At 41.6% G+C, this 15,255-nt stretch overlaps 1 protein-coding gene across 12 annotated transcripts in view; it reads right to left on the minus strand.

Moving 5' to 3' along the window:
• The window catches only part of NEDD4L (NEDD4 like E3 ubiquitin protein ligase), a 358,039-nt gene that overhangs the window by 29,098 nt on the left and 313,686 nt on the right, over positions 1–15,255 (minus strand). For 10 of the 12 annotated variants that reach the window (XM_044276355.1, XM_044276357.1, XM_044276356.1 and 7 more), the window contains 3 exons: positions 14,376–14,573; positions 5,138–5,215; positions 3,498–3,552 (listed from right to left, as the gene is read on the minus strand). In XM_044276355.1, coding sequence (XP_044132290.1) covers positions 3,498–3,552; positions 5,138–5,215; positions 14,376–14,573 — 331 coding nt within the window. The remainder of the gene's footprint in view (positions 1–3,497; positions 3,553–5,137; positions 5,216–14,375; positions 14,574–15,255) is intronic. The other 2 variants (XM_044276353.1, XM_044276352.1) reach the window with 1 other exon arrangement.

Consider the following 15,255-nt stretch of genomic DNA (forward strand, 5'->3'; position numbering starts at 1 on the left):
ATAGGAGTGGGTCCCAGAGGCGGGTCTCGCACCTATATAATTCCATCAGGAATTTTAGGGCCCCTTATAGGCAAACTGTGTGGCCCCCTCCCACCCTCTGGCACTTCTCACATTCATAGCCATCATTTTTATTTTTTTTGCATCAGGCCATTCTGCAGTACACATCAGTAAGATTTTCATTTCTATCAACTTTTATTATGGGTTAACGGAAAGGAAAAAAATTGCAGCATTTTTATTTATGCTGTTTACTGACCACCCTGAATACTGTGGTCACTATATTGCAGAGATAAGGCCACACGCAGCACATGTCCATTCCCGGTTTTCAATCTGAAAAACGCAGATCCATAAAATATGGATATAAGCCTTGTGCATCCCGCATTTTGTTTTAGACCCAGCGACTTCAATCCTCAATTTGCAGCCAAGTATGTTCTATAATTTGCGTATCAGACATATGGATGAGGACAGCATACGGATGACAGTCACGTGCATGTAGCCTTATGGCGATTACAGGGAACACCAAATGCTGTTTTGTGATATTTAATAGTAAGTACCGTATGTCACAAAAATGCATTTATTGTAATTATTTTTGCTCCATTTTTAGTAACATTAAATTTGCAGAACAATGTAACTTTTACCATAAAGGCTGGAAAGTAGAAATTCAATTTTTCTGCCATAATTTTAAGCAATATAATCATTTCTCAGGCCTAGGTGGGGATTTGAACTGCAAACTATCTGTATAGCAAGCAAAAGACTTACCACTAGTCTACAGAACTGCTCTATTAGAAAGACATGATTTTCTGTGCTTAAAAAGCTACAGTGTGTGTAACTAGTTATTCAGGTAAAATCCTATCCTTACGGCTACATTCAGACGACTGTCTGCAAAACACTGATCCGCAAAAAATACGGATGATGTCCTTTTGGCATCCGTACTGCATCCATTTTTTTGCAGATCCATTGTAACAATGCCTATTCTTGTCTGTAAAACAGACAAGAATAGGACATGCTCTATATTTTTTGCGGGGCTAGAGAACAGACATATGGATGCGGTCAGCACAAAATACATTCATGAAGTGGGTAAGGCTACTGTCTGCTGCACAGGTGGTGTGGGGTTCAAATCCCACCAAGATCTGTAAAGTAATCCTTATCATTTTCTGCAAAGTTATTGTTACTACAGAAAATAAATGAAGCAGAAAATATTATAATTTTTGGAACATACTTAGTATGAAATATCACAAGAGAGTATTTGGCATCCACGTAATCATCTTAAGCTTTTAGCTGTACAATATAGTGGACATATTATTCATCGTGACTGGTAAATGGCACATCATTTTTTTTCAGTAATACACTATTTATTTTATATTATGCTTGTGAAGAAAATAGCTGTTTAGGCCTCTTTCACACGACCGTATGGCTTTTTCAGTATTTGCGGTCCGTTTTTCACGGATCCGTTGTTCCTTTTTTGTTTCCGTTTCGTTTTGTTTTTCCGTATGGCATATACAGTATACAGTAATTATACAGAACAAATTGGGCTGAGATAACATTTTCAATGGATGGTTCCGCAAAAACGGAACGGATACGGAAGACATATGGATGCATTACCGTATGTGTTGCGTTTTTTTTTGCGGACCCATTGACTTGAATGGAGCCATGGAACGTGATTTGCGGGCAATAATATGACATGTTCTATCTTACAACGGAACGGAAAAACGGAAATACAGAAACGGAATGCACACGGAGTACATTCCGTTTTTTTTTTTGCGGAACCATTGAAATGAATGGTTCCGTATAAGGACCGTATACGGAATGCAAAAAACGGCCCGTAAACGAAAAAAAAAAAAAAGAGTCATGTGAAAGAGGCCTTAAGCACAGAAAACGTGAACCCTTCCAACAGGGCAGGTCTGTAGTGTAATGCTAACTCATTTGTCTGCCATACAAAAGGACTGGAGTACAAATCTCCGTAAAGACTTGTAAAAGTCTATGTGCTGGGAGAGGGCCCAACCCATATCCAGCACAGCTTCATGAATAATCACTACACTGAAGTGAACAGTAGCTGCTGGGCCCCTGACTGCAGTACCGTCAATACTACCCTGATAGCAGCCCGGGATGGCATATCCTAGCAATATTACCATCGATATGCAACATGGGAATACCCCTTTAACTTAAAGGGAACCTGTCATCGGGATTTTGTGTATAGAGCTGAGGACATGGGTTGCTAGATGGCCTCTAGCACATCCGCAATACCCAGTCCCCATAGCTCTGTGTGCTTTTATTGTGTAAAAAACCCCGATTTGATACATATACAAATTAACCTGAGATGAGTCCTGTACGTGAGACGACTCGGGGACAGGACTCCTCTCGGGGACAGGACTCAGCTCAGGTTAGTTTGCATATGTATCAAATCAGGTTTTTTTACACAATAAAAGCACACAGAGCTATGGGGACTGGGTATTGCGGATGTGCTAGAGGCCATCTAGCAACCCATGTCCTCAGCTCTATACACAAAATCCCGATGACAGGTTCCCTTTAAAGCTCGACAGTAATACACTGTTGCATTAGATTTTAAATTGACACAAAAAAAGCCACTAAAGGTAAATTGAAGTGTCAAGATAAAGATTGCTTCAACTGTACTATACAGTTCTTATATATGTTCCAGAGCTCAGTCTGTCAGATGCCTTTGGCTGGATTTGTAATAGCGGCTTTGTCAGACACGGTGCAGCATACTAATATGCTCAGTTTGTCAGGCACGGCTAGGCTGAGGTAGTCAGGAGCAGCTGGGTGTAGTGCAATTATATCAAGTAAGGCCTCATGCACACGACAGTATTTTTTCGCGGTCCGCAAAACGGGGTTCCATTGTTCCATGATCAGTTTCCGTTTTTGTTTCCGTGTGTCTTCCTTGATTTTTGGAGGATCACCAGACATAAAGGAAAGTGAAAATAAATCTAAGTCAAGTTTGCCTTGCAAATGATAGGAAAAAAACTGACACGGATCACGGACGCGGATGACAATCTTGTGTGCATCCGTGTTTTTTCACGGACCCATTGACTTGAATGGGTCCGCGAACCGTTGTCCGTGGAAAAAATAGGACAGGTCATATTTTTTTGACGGACTGAAAACACGGATCACGGACGCGGATGACAAACGGTGCATTATCCGAGTTTTCAACTGACCCATTTAAAGTCAATGGGTCCGCAGAAAATCACGGAAAACGGAACAACGGACACGGAACACAACAACGGTCGTGTGCATGAGGCCTAAAGCTGGGTTTGTCAGACATGGTGCAGCTCAGTTGATCGGATGTCAATGTGATACGCATGATGTTTACTTCTGCATCATCATACTATAAGCTGGGCAATCATGTTGTTCAAGTATAGCAGTGCCCAATAAACATGTATGTGCGCGGTAGATCCCATTTGACTTTTCTCCCATTTTGAATGTTTCCCTTGAACGTTTTGTGCTCGCCCCAAAACATTGTCCACATCAGCCCAAACATTACTCACTGTGATCTATGTAGAAGGTTCTGCCGTCTAAGTGTATCCTCTCCTCCCAACCCGGCTGAGAAAGAAAGGGACAAAGATTCATTACAAATAATGGCAAATAAAGTTCAAGGCTTTGATGACTGCACTTCACTGAACAAAAAATGTCAACTCCTAACGATTGCATTAAAAATGACCAGAAAATATACAGCCATTCACCGGTAGGGTCACAGTGGTGGCTGATCAGCTTTCCCACATGATAATTATAGGTTCAGTGATCACAATTTTCAAGATATTACTTTGCTGTCAGTGAATAACAACCCTATTGTCTACATTCAGGGGCAGTAATCCTGTCCATAGCTAGACCTGCTAAGTGGATACAGTTGTATCCAGTCTAGACAATGCTCTGCCAGCTAAACCCTTGGCCTCCAGACTGATACATTGTAGCAAACTAGCAGAGAGATTCGTGCAGCTCCTGCTGATGTGTTTAGTTCACAGAGCGTTGTCTAGACTGGATACAACTGTACTAGTTTGTTACAATGTATCAGTCTGGAGTCCGGGCTGTTTAGTTCACAGAGCATTGTCTAGACTGGATACAACTGTGCTAGTTTGTTACAATGTATCAGTCTGGAGTCTGGGCTGTTTAGCTCACAGAGCATTGTCTAGACCGGATACAACTGTGCTGGTTTGTTACAATGTATCAGTCTGGAGTCCGGGCTGTTTAGCTCACAGAGCATTGTCTAGACTGGATACAAATGTATCCACTTCTCAGCACAGAGCAGGACTATCTGAATGTAGCAGGCGTGCTCTCTTTCACTGACCGCAAGCGGATCCGCAAAAAATGGCAGGGTCGTGTGCATGAGGCCTTATTCTGAAGTTTTGAACGAAGCGACTTCGGATTAAGTATCCAAAGCTCACTTCACTCAACTCTAATACCCCTTGCAGACGAGCGTTTGTCACGCTGCGAGTCCGCAGCGCAGCTCCAGGCCTGAACCCCAGCGCTGCCGGGAGTCACACAGCATTATATTGATTTATGATGCTATGTAACCCTTACAGTTCTGGAACGTATTGGATAACACTGACATAATGCTGCCAGTGTTATCCAATACATTCCAGAACTGTAAGGGTTACATAGCATCATAAATCAATATAATGCTAGGTAACCCCAGGCAGGGCTGGGAGGTCAGGCTGGAAGCTGCGCTGCAGACTCGCAGCATGACAAACGCTTGTCTGCAAGTGGCCTAATTGTGACCAATGAGCCAATAGTCATCTCATTATCATCATCACCAAGGAGGATTAAAGTGACAGGTAACACCTACATGTAAATAACATAGGATCCACCATTAAAAATAGGTGATGTCACGGCTTATCTACTCCCCCTCCCTGCACAATGACCTCCACACAGATCCCACAGAAGTCATAGAACATCTCCAAACACTAGTTTCCTATGGTGCATGCAGGTGTAAAACTTATCTCTAGATGCTGTTAACAGCTCAGGTAAGATGGCCGCCCCCAGCGTACAGAACATAGGACAATTTTTTTTTTTTTATGTTAGAATCAGAAAAAGAATGGATTTGGAAAAAAAAAGACTGTGTACCGTTTTCTGGTTGTAACTGGTAGCAAGATAATCTAGATGACATCACAGAGCGCGGTCACATACTCACCGGTAGAGGTCCCAGATCGTTGGGATTTAAAGAAGCTTTGGTTCTCATGTGTACAGGGAATTTCAAGCGCGGATCCTCCTGTGAGATACATAAATGTGATTAATATACAGTAATTATACGGATATACACAGTGAAGAGGTTTAGTTATCACACAGATCTAAATAGCTAGTAATCATCTATTATATATAATTAGAACGACAAGACGTTATTGCCACGGTGGAAAGAAAAGCTTTCATTACAATGTGTCTTCATAATTTCACAGTTCATACAGTATATCTATATGTATTATACTTCAGAGCTGCACTCACTATTCTGTGAGGTTCGGCCAAGCTACATGTTTATGGAGAAAGAAATTCCCAGTAATCGCCATTTGTATATGTTTCACATCAGTGTTTTTGCTGGATCCGTCATGGATCAGCAAAAACGCTTCCGTCATGATAATACAACCGTCTGCATCTGTTATGAACTCCATTGAAAGTCAATGAGGGACGGATCTGTTTTCTATCGTGTCAGAGAAAACGGATCCGTCCCCATTGACTTACATTGTGAGTCATGACTGCTCCATCTTACTCCACACATCACGGACAGAAAAATGCTGCTTGCAGTGTTATTCTGTCCGCAGTGGGGACACAACCAAACGGAACGGAGGGCATTCTGGTGCATTCCGTTTCGTTCAGTTTTGTCCCTGTTGACAACGAATGGGGACAAAACGGAAGCGTTTAACCCCGCTATTGAGATCCTATGACGGATCTCAACAGCGGAAAGGGAAAGCGCAGATATGAAAGAAGCCTTATTTGCTTTATTCCATAAGAGTATACAGCGCAAATATAGCCTTTGTCAACATGTTTCTGGGCACATTAAAGTGACCCTATAGTCCAAAGTCAAAATTTTTGCACCCCTGTTAGAAAATTATTTTAGTTCATTCTGCCAGAGTCTTGGTATTTCTCAAGTGGTTAGTGTGGTTATAGCACTATCTAGTGGTGCTAAGTTGTATTACACTTAGTTTTTCTGTTACAAAGACTACTGAATTGTGGAAGTGAAAAGCATCCAGGGAAAGAGAAGTCTCCAGTCTCCGGGACACATCAGCAGAGCTGTCCTTTTGAATGTCTCCTTCCTTAAACGCCACCATCCTTGTATAAGCATATCTGGTGAGAGATCTACCTTTGTTTCAGGGACATGATGTTATGCAGAGCTGTTCAGCTAGTTGTAATTGTTACTCAGGGAAGTTGTTACTACTGTTAGCTAGACATGTAATCCTATGTATAGGCAGCCATTTTACCATGTGCTTTCAGTGTTAATGCAAATGTTATAGTGCATGCTATCTATACTTATACTTGCTATTTGTATTCTTATCATTTTGCCAATCAAACAATCCTGTTTTACCAATAAACAAGTTAGACTACAAAGAACAGTCCTCTTATTTGGAAGACAGGAATGGTTTATGTGTGTGAACGTGTATGCAGACAGAACCGGTCTCTCTACCGGTGGGTCACTGTGTCGTAGAGCATTCTGGGTCAGCTGTTCGTATTTACTTCACAGAATATTCAGAGCCTGACAACAATTCCCATGATGAAAAAAAGCATAACACACTCTGTACAGACACTGAACCAGCAGGAGCTGCTAGAGTAATGTGAATTGTTAATGCAACATTGAATGAGAACAGTGTGAAATAAACACGGTAACTTAAGAGTCAGTACAGGATTTATAGGGTAAAGTAATTCTTTGACATTTAACATTAGAAAAATATTATCATTGTTGTGATCCTATATGTATGTATGATACATCCTGTATTATACTCCAGAGCTGCACTCACTATTCTGCTGGTGGAGTCACTGTGTACATACATTACATTACTTATCCTGTACTGATCCTGCGTTACGTCCTGTATTATACTCCAGAGCTGCACTCACTATTCTGCTGGCTTAGTCACTGTGTACATACATTACATTACTTATCCTGTACCGATCCTGAGTCATATCCTGCAGTATACCCCAGAGCTGCACTCCCTATTCTGCATTGCTCATCCTGTACTGTTCCCAAATTTCATCTGATTCATGCATCATGTATTCCAGGAAGAACAACACAGGAATGTGACAATGAGCTAAATACAATGTATCAGAGCAGGGACGTCTACAGCCTGGGATTTGTCTGGGCTGGATACAATCACAGCAAAATCTTAGATCACTCTCATTGACTGCCAGCAAGCAGAGATCTTGAAAATCATCATATTAGAAAGTTAGAGAACACGTCATGGAAGGATCGTCTAAGAGACCACTAACAACCTAATGTCTATGGGACACTTCGCCTCTAAATCAGTCATCAGACAGGTTGGATTCTATGGTGTCCCTCAGGATAAGCATTGCATGTTGTGTCTGGCAGCTGCTGATCACTCCATGGCTGGTAATGATTGAGCTGAGGAAGGTAGTTGCCACCCTGTTATGTCTATAGGACATTCGAGATGAGCAAAGTTTTGAAAAATTTGATTCAGCAACTTCACCAAAGTTAGGCAAGAAATTCGATTAGTTCTGAAATTCATTATAAATCAGGTACACCCGGGCCACTCTGCCTTAGGGTATGACTACACGGAGCGGCCATGCTGCAGTGAAGATCTGTGCTACCGATTAGCCCGCTGCTGCCTTTATTTAATAATGAAGACTGCATTGTATAGTCCTTCTTCCTTGTTTATGTCTGCGCAGCACCTTTAACCAGAGGTGTTGCTGGTATGGGGTTTGGCTGGTTAGGTTGGGGCACAATATGCACATTATTACTGTTCTGGCCTGCAATCTCCTCCAGGTAATTTGACAGTAAACACAGAATATTAAAGGAAGTAATAAGTAAATTTACGAATAAATAAAACAGACGTAGAATAAGTCTCCCTGCACTCTCCCTGCAGTCTCCCTGCAATCTCCCTGCACTCTCCCTATCTAATTTTCTTCTATTTATCGTTTTCAGCAACACTGTCCCTAGCACCTGAGCACTTGCCACATCTCTTCTTATGCTCAGCTCATAAGACAATGGTGGAGACCAGGCGGGATAAGGTTTTTATATGGCCATGACATCACAGGGGATGGCTACCTGCAGATTGGCTGGCTGCACGGCATTATGGGTGATCTTGCGTTCCAGATTCTTACTATCACTTTGTAAAATGTGCAGATGCCATTTTAGGAAAAACTGATTTGTTACCACGAAGCGTGAAGTAATTTGAATTTGTTGCGAAACTACGTTTTCCTAAATTTCAGACCGAATTCCACTTTGAATGCTTCGCTGAAAACTAATGGACAGCTTTGGGCTGATTTCTCACATGCTGAATGGAATGCCCGGGATGCTGGGAGTTGTAGTTTTGCAGGTTGAAGATCACCGAGTTAGATGAAATATGGAAGTCATTGCAATTTGTAAGATGTTCTGGAAGTTTATATAAAGTCATAGCCTGTAGGTACAGGCACAGAGTCCTCAAAATCAACGCTGTGACAATCAGTGAAATGTACTGCAGAAAATAACCGCCACATGGTAACCGCTCAGCAGTTTATGGTTAGTGAGCAACCATTCACTCCATGTCCTGCACCAATACTCCTGCTGCATCCATACAACTGACTCTGCAGCACATCTCTACTTTTAGGATTAAACTTCTTACAAAAAGGCTGGCATTATGAAACGCTTTATACAAATTGATGCGCTTAGTTTGTTCTGTACGTCTATGGTGAAAAGTCACTGTAATAACTTTGAGCAGTGGATTCTGCTTTAAAAAAAGAAAAGAAAAATACAATACCAGAAATATAAAAGTTACATTTTCCATTTAGTACTTAAAAACTTATCGGAGCTCCAAATCCGCATAGAAAAAAAAATGACTATTCTAGGTTGTGCTGTGTGAGTTCCTGGGAAGAACAGGGGTGAGGCATAAGTGTCCTGCAATTTGGGATTTAAATGTGTATATTTAGTAATTTATATATATTTTTTTTTAGTTAGGGAGACACTTTTAAAGAGAGTGTTTCAGCAGTTCTGACTATGTTTAACTGCTGACAGCACTAGGTAGCGGCAGAAGTACAGATACACCTTTTACAAAGCTTTTATTATCAGGAGTAGTGTGACTATCAAGTTTTATTCCACCAGATTCAGCTCCTGCAAGAGCTCAGGAGGCGGAGCTTCACTGTGAAGAGCTCTCTGCATTGAGCTGCTTCAAAGCTCCTCCCCCTGCTTTGAGTGACCGCTGTAGCATCCATCTAGAAGTCCACTGCTGCTGTCATTCAGCCCAGAGGAAGGGGTTGTGAAGCAGCTTAATACAGAGGACACTTCACAGTCAAGCTCCACCTCCTTGACACTTGCAGGAGCAGAATCTAGCAGAGTAAAACTTCATATTCTACAAATATTACTCCTGATAGTCAAAGCACCACAAAAGGTATGTTTCTGCTGCTCTCCAAAGCCCCTACATAGCGCTGTCAGTAGTTTAAAATGTTCAAAACTGCTGACAGACTCCCTTTAAGAACATTTTCCACCTCTTTACTCGCAGCTGCTGTTTGCCAACTCAATATTTAGTAGAATACAGCAATCCCAGAAACCATTATGTAAGTGTGAGCAGAGCCTAAAACAGAGTAATTACAAAATTGCAAAACCTGTGAGTACCCTGGTAAAACCATGCTTTAGAAATCGATGCATTCTCTTTAAACACAATGGATAAGAGACCATACTGTAGCCAATTATAAGGTTAATCCACGGCATTCCAATTCTTGTGGAATTTTTTTTTTACATATTATTTTGTTTACAGATTATCATTATATACATCCTGAGTGAATAATTAGTATATAGCCACATAAATCATAATTCCCGGACGTTTCGGTCTGGTGTGACCTTCCTCAGTGGGGTCTAAAGAAACATATAATATAGCTGCGGTCATAAAAAAATTCTAGTATATACAATAATCTGATCAGGACAAGAGAAATAGAGGAAAAGGGGGAAAAAAGGAGAAAGAAAGTGTGTCCCATCCGTGGATTGAAAAAAAGGGATCACAGAATGGTAAGTATGAAGCGAAACATGGTCATGAAAGTCAATTTCTATGGTGATACAGGACAGGGGGTAGGACCTACAGTGAGTGCGCTAATGAGAGGAGCCTAGAGCTGGGAGCAGTAAGGGTTAATAGATAAACAGAGTGATCAGAGTTCTAGAGAGAGCGCTCGGCAACAGATTAGGATGTAATGACTGTATATAGAATTAGATTTTCCCAGATTTTTGATGTCATTCCTATGTATATCGGCAAGATCGTACTGTGTTATTTGATACTTTACATTACAACATAATGTTGTTTTTTATTATGTCACATTATGTTACATTACAATTTGACATTATGTGACATTGTTGTATTATCGAGTAACCCATCTTATTTCGATACTCTACAGACATCTCACTCAGAGGTCTCAGAATTTACATATATTCTATGCGCATGCGCCAACTTGACCCTTTGACCTGATATCCCCCCTTATTAATACTGTAGTCCGCAAACAGCACATGCACCACACACATATCCTTCACTTATTAGTTCTACCTGTCTTTTCTCTTTTTTTACTCTGAGGATCGCCAATTGCCCATACGCTACCTTTTAACACACGGCTCCAGACGTACTGACGTCTTTCTTTGCGCACTGACGGCTCCTCACTAGCCGCCGATACCCTACCTTATAGTCCAGTGCGCATGCGCGCACCACACGCACGGCTTCGGACGCACTGACGTCATTTTCGTGCGCCCTGACGTATTTTCAGCCGCCGATAGTATTTATTGCACAATGGCACACGTGCACGCCACATCCAGCGTCACACATACCGCACTGCCACTAGGGTAATTCTATATACAGTCATTACAACCTAATCTGTTGCAGAGCGCTCTCTCTAGAACTCTGATCACTCTATGTTTATCTATTAACCCTTACTGCTCCCAGCTCTAGGCTCCTCTCATTAGCGCACTCACTGTGGTCCTACCCCCTGTCCTGTATCACCATAGAAATTGACTTTCATGACCATGTTTCGCTTCATACTTACCATTCTGTGATCCCTTTTTTTCAATCCACGGATGGGACACTCTTCTTTCTCCTTTTTTCCCCCTTTTCCTCCATTTCTCTTGTCCTGATCAGATTATTGTATATACTAGAATTTTTTATGACCACAGCTATATTATACAGTCAGGTCCATAAATATTGGGAAATCAACACAATTCTAAAATTGTTGGCTCTATACACCACCACAATAGATTTGAAATGAAACTAACAAGATGTGCTTTAACTACAGACTGTCAGCTTTAATTTGAGGGCATTTACACCCAAATCAGGTGAACGGTGTAGGAATTACAGCAGTTTGCATATGTGCCTCCCACTTGTTAAGGGACCAAAAGTAATGGAACAGAATAATAATCATAAATCAAACTTTTACTTTTTAATACTTGGTTGCAAATCCTTTGCAGTCAATTACAGCCTGAAGTCTGGAACGCATAGACATCACCAGACGCTGGGTTTCATCCCTGGTGATGCTCTGCCAGGCCTCTACTGCAACTGTCTTCAGTTCCTGCTTGTTCTTGGGGCATTTTCCCTTCAGTTTTGTCTTCAGCAAGTGAAATGCATGCTCAATCGGATTCAGGTCAGGTGATTGACTTGGCCATTGCATAACATTCCACTTCTTTCCCTTAAAAGACTCTTTGGTTGCTTTTGCAGTATGCTTTGGGTCATTGTCCATCTGCACTGTGAAGCGCCGTCCAATGAGTTCTGAAGCATTTGGCTGAATATGAGCAGATAATATTGCCCGAAACACTTCAGAATTCATCCTGCTGCTTTTGTCAGCAATCACATCATCAATAAATACAAGAGAACCAGTTCCATTGGCAGCCATACACCCACGCCATGACACTACCACCACCATGCTTCACTGATGAGGTGGTGTGCTTAGGAACATGAGCAGTTCCTTATCTTCTCCATACTCTTTTCTTCCCATCACTCTGGTACAAGTTGATCTTGGTCTCATCTGTCCATAGGATGTTGTTCCAGAACTGTGAAGGCTTTTTTAGATGTCGTTTGGCAAACTCTAATCTGGCCTTCCTGTTTTTGAGGCTCACCAATGGTTTACATCTTGTGGTGAACCCTCTGTATTCACTCTGGTGAAGTCTTCTCTTTATTGTTGACTTTGACACACATACACCTACCTCCTGGAGAGTGTTCTTGATCTGGCCAACTGTTGTGAAGGGTGTTTTCTTCACCAGGGAAAGAATTCTTTGGTCATCCACCACAGTTGTTTTCCGTGGTCTTCTGGGTCTTTTGGTGTTGCTGAGCTCACTGGTGCGTTCCTTCTTTTTAAGAATGTTCCAAACAGTTGTTTTGGCCAGGCCTAATGTTTTTGCTATCTCTCTGATGGGTTTGTTTTGTTTTTTTTCAGCCTAATGGTGGCTTGCTTTACGGATAGCGACAGCTCTTTGGATCTCATCTTGAGAGTTGACAGAAACAGATTCCAAATGCAAATAGCACACGTGAAATGAACTGGCCATGGGACAGCTGAGAAGCCAATTGTCCCATTACTTTTGGTTCCTTAACAAGTGGGAGGCACATATGCAAACTGTTGTAATTCCTACACCGTTCACCTGATTTGGATGTAAATACCCTCAAATTAAAGCTGACAGTCTGCAGTTAAAGCACATCCTGTTCGTTTTATTTCAAATCCATTGTGGTGGTGTATAGAGCCAAAAATGTTACAATTGTGTCGATGTCCCAATATTTATGGACCTGACTGAATGTTTCTTTAGACCCCGCTGAGGAAGGTCACACCAGACCAAAACGTTCGGGAATTATAATTTATGTGGCTATATACTAATTATTCACTCTGGATGTATATAATGATAATCTGTAAACAAAATAAAATAAAATAAAAATTTTGCACAAGAATTGGAGTGCCGTGGATTAACCTTATATTTGTTCTACAACTCTCACGGGCACCCACATTGGATTCAAGGTGTGCGGAGTACACATTTCTTCAACTTCATATTGTAGCCAATGACTGTTTTCCAAAACCAGATGATGCTATAGCTAGACGTCACACATCATAAAGCATAGCCCGACACGTGTTAATAAACAAGTCATTTGCTACGTAACGTCCATGCACATAACAGTAAAATCTCTCAAACCCAATGATTTTGGCAACAGCAGCCGGCTATCCTATCGTATGGGGGTGTACCAACTTTCTCCGTGGCCATTTTACCATCAGGAGAAGGTAGGATCAGGTATGTTGAATTTCAACAATGAATCCTTATGTTCTCAAAGAAAATGAGCTGCCACCCGAAGTGTCTGGCATCGGCTTACTCCCCTCTCCTCATTGAGTACACATGCATGCTTGGCTGAAATATAGGTGTTGCCCAAAAGATTGTTTGACCTACACTTTTTAGAAAGTGCAAGGTCGCAGTAAGGATGTCCTAACATCTAAGTAGCTGTTGGGCAACAGTTAGTTGCTAATGGCCGCCCATACACAAGCACTCTTGGCCGAGTATGCATGTGTTCTCAATAGGCAGAGGAGAACAGGCTGGTGCTAGACACCTCTGGTGTCGGCTTATTTCCCGTTAGCACAAAGGATGAGGTTTGTTCAAATCCAACAAGACTGCCTCTTCTTCCTCCCTCCTGACATCCATCATCAGGGAAGATTAACGATACCTTCATACACACTGGGTAGTTGGTCGGCTCCACCGAAATCTAGGGTTTAACCGATGTTCATCTAATGTGTATGGCAAGCTTAACAAATTTTAAGTGAAACCCAGATTTCCTGTAATGGTGTCTTCTATGTGCCACCAAGAGGAAATGTAGACATGTTGTACAGATGGATCTCCCCTTTTTTAAAGGGAATCAGCAAGGATGATAGACCACTTTAGGATGTGATGCTCTTTTGAAGGTCAGCCAGTGGATGTAGAGTGCCCCATAAATTCTCAATCGGGAGCCTGCAAACAATGCGTGTACCATATGCAAATGGTGTGATCCTCTCAGCTGAGGGACCTATTGCTACATCAAAGAGTCCATCTGGCTACATCCAATACAATGTGCCATGGAGGCAGCCATCTAATTCCTCTTGGCCATTCAGGAGAAGGATCAGGGGTTTACTAGGGCCCACCACCTTAACAATAGGGCATTGGGCAAATGCCCTAATGCAAAGTATCTATCTCCATGACTCTGAACACATAATATACTAGAAGTTACTCCATAGAGCTCACATAAAAGTAGAGTGTTGCTTACCCAAGTGGTAGTTTTGGTATTATGGTCAATAAAGAATGGCCTGCCATTTGGAGCTATTCTCATCTCCCAACCTGGCGGTAAGAAGCTCTGTGCCCCTTTGTGTTGTGGTTTAGGAGAATTATAAGGAGATGGTTGTGGAGACTGTGGGTTGGACAATGTATCCTTCACTGCGCGGCGCACTGGGAAGTCTTTTGCACCCTGTACAGTCAAACACAATGCAGACGTAACAAGGATTAATTTCAATTAGTACTGTGAGAAATTCATGCAAAACACAATAAAAATCTGCATATATTATTTAACAAAAAAAAAGAGCAATCAGCACTATTAACATGTCCCACACATTAATACTGCAAACCGAATGTTTCACATGCCGGCTTTTAATGTGTTATTATGTGCGACAGTGCCATTATGTTCACCAATATGTATAGTCATTGTATAGCTCATAAAACACTATCTCTAAAATGTAATCTACATAAAAGGTTACATTTACTCTGCATCTTGTACTGGTGCAGAGTTACAGTTTGCATTATACTTCAGAGCTGCATTCACAATTCTGCTTGTTGTTTCTTAAAAAAAATATTGATACTCATAAGCTGCCCATAAATTTCAGATATAGCTCAAAATCTATCCCCCCCCCCCCCCCCGATTCTCCCATATACAGTACATGCACCCTCTGCTCAGCCTGTGTTTTCAATGAGTAGAAGGGAACAAGGAAAAGGAACTTCTTATGCCTGATGCTTTTGTGTTGTGCGTCTCCATTACATATTAGATAATTGGCCAGTCTATGAAAATTGTCAGATTCAGCCATTTTACATGTGCATGCTGACCTCTATGGTCCAGGTTCAAAATTTGTTAAGCAATGGGCAATAGGATACAATAT

Source organism: Bufo gargarizans, chromosome 1 (assembly GCF_014858855.1).
Source record: "Bufo gargarizans isolate SCDJY-AF-19 chromosome 1, ASM1485885v1, whole genome shotgun sequence".
In the NCBI taxonomy this organism is placed as follows: Eukaryota; Metazoa; Chordata; class Amphibia; order Anura; family Bufonidae; genus Bufo; species Bufo gargarizans.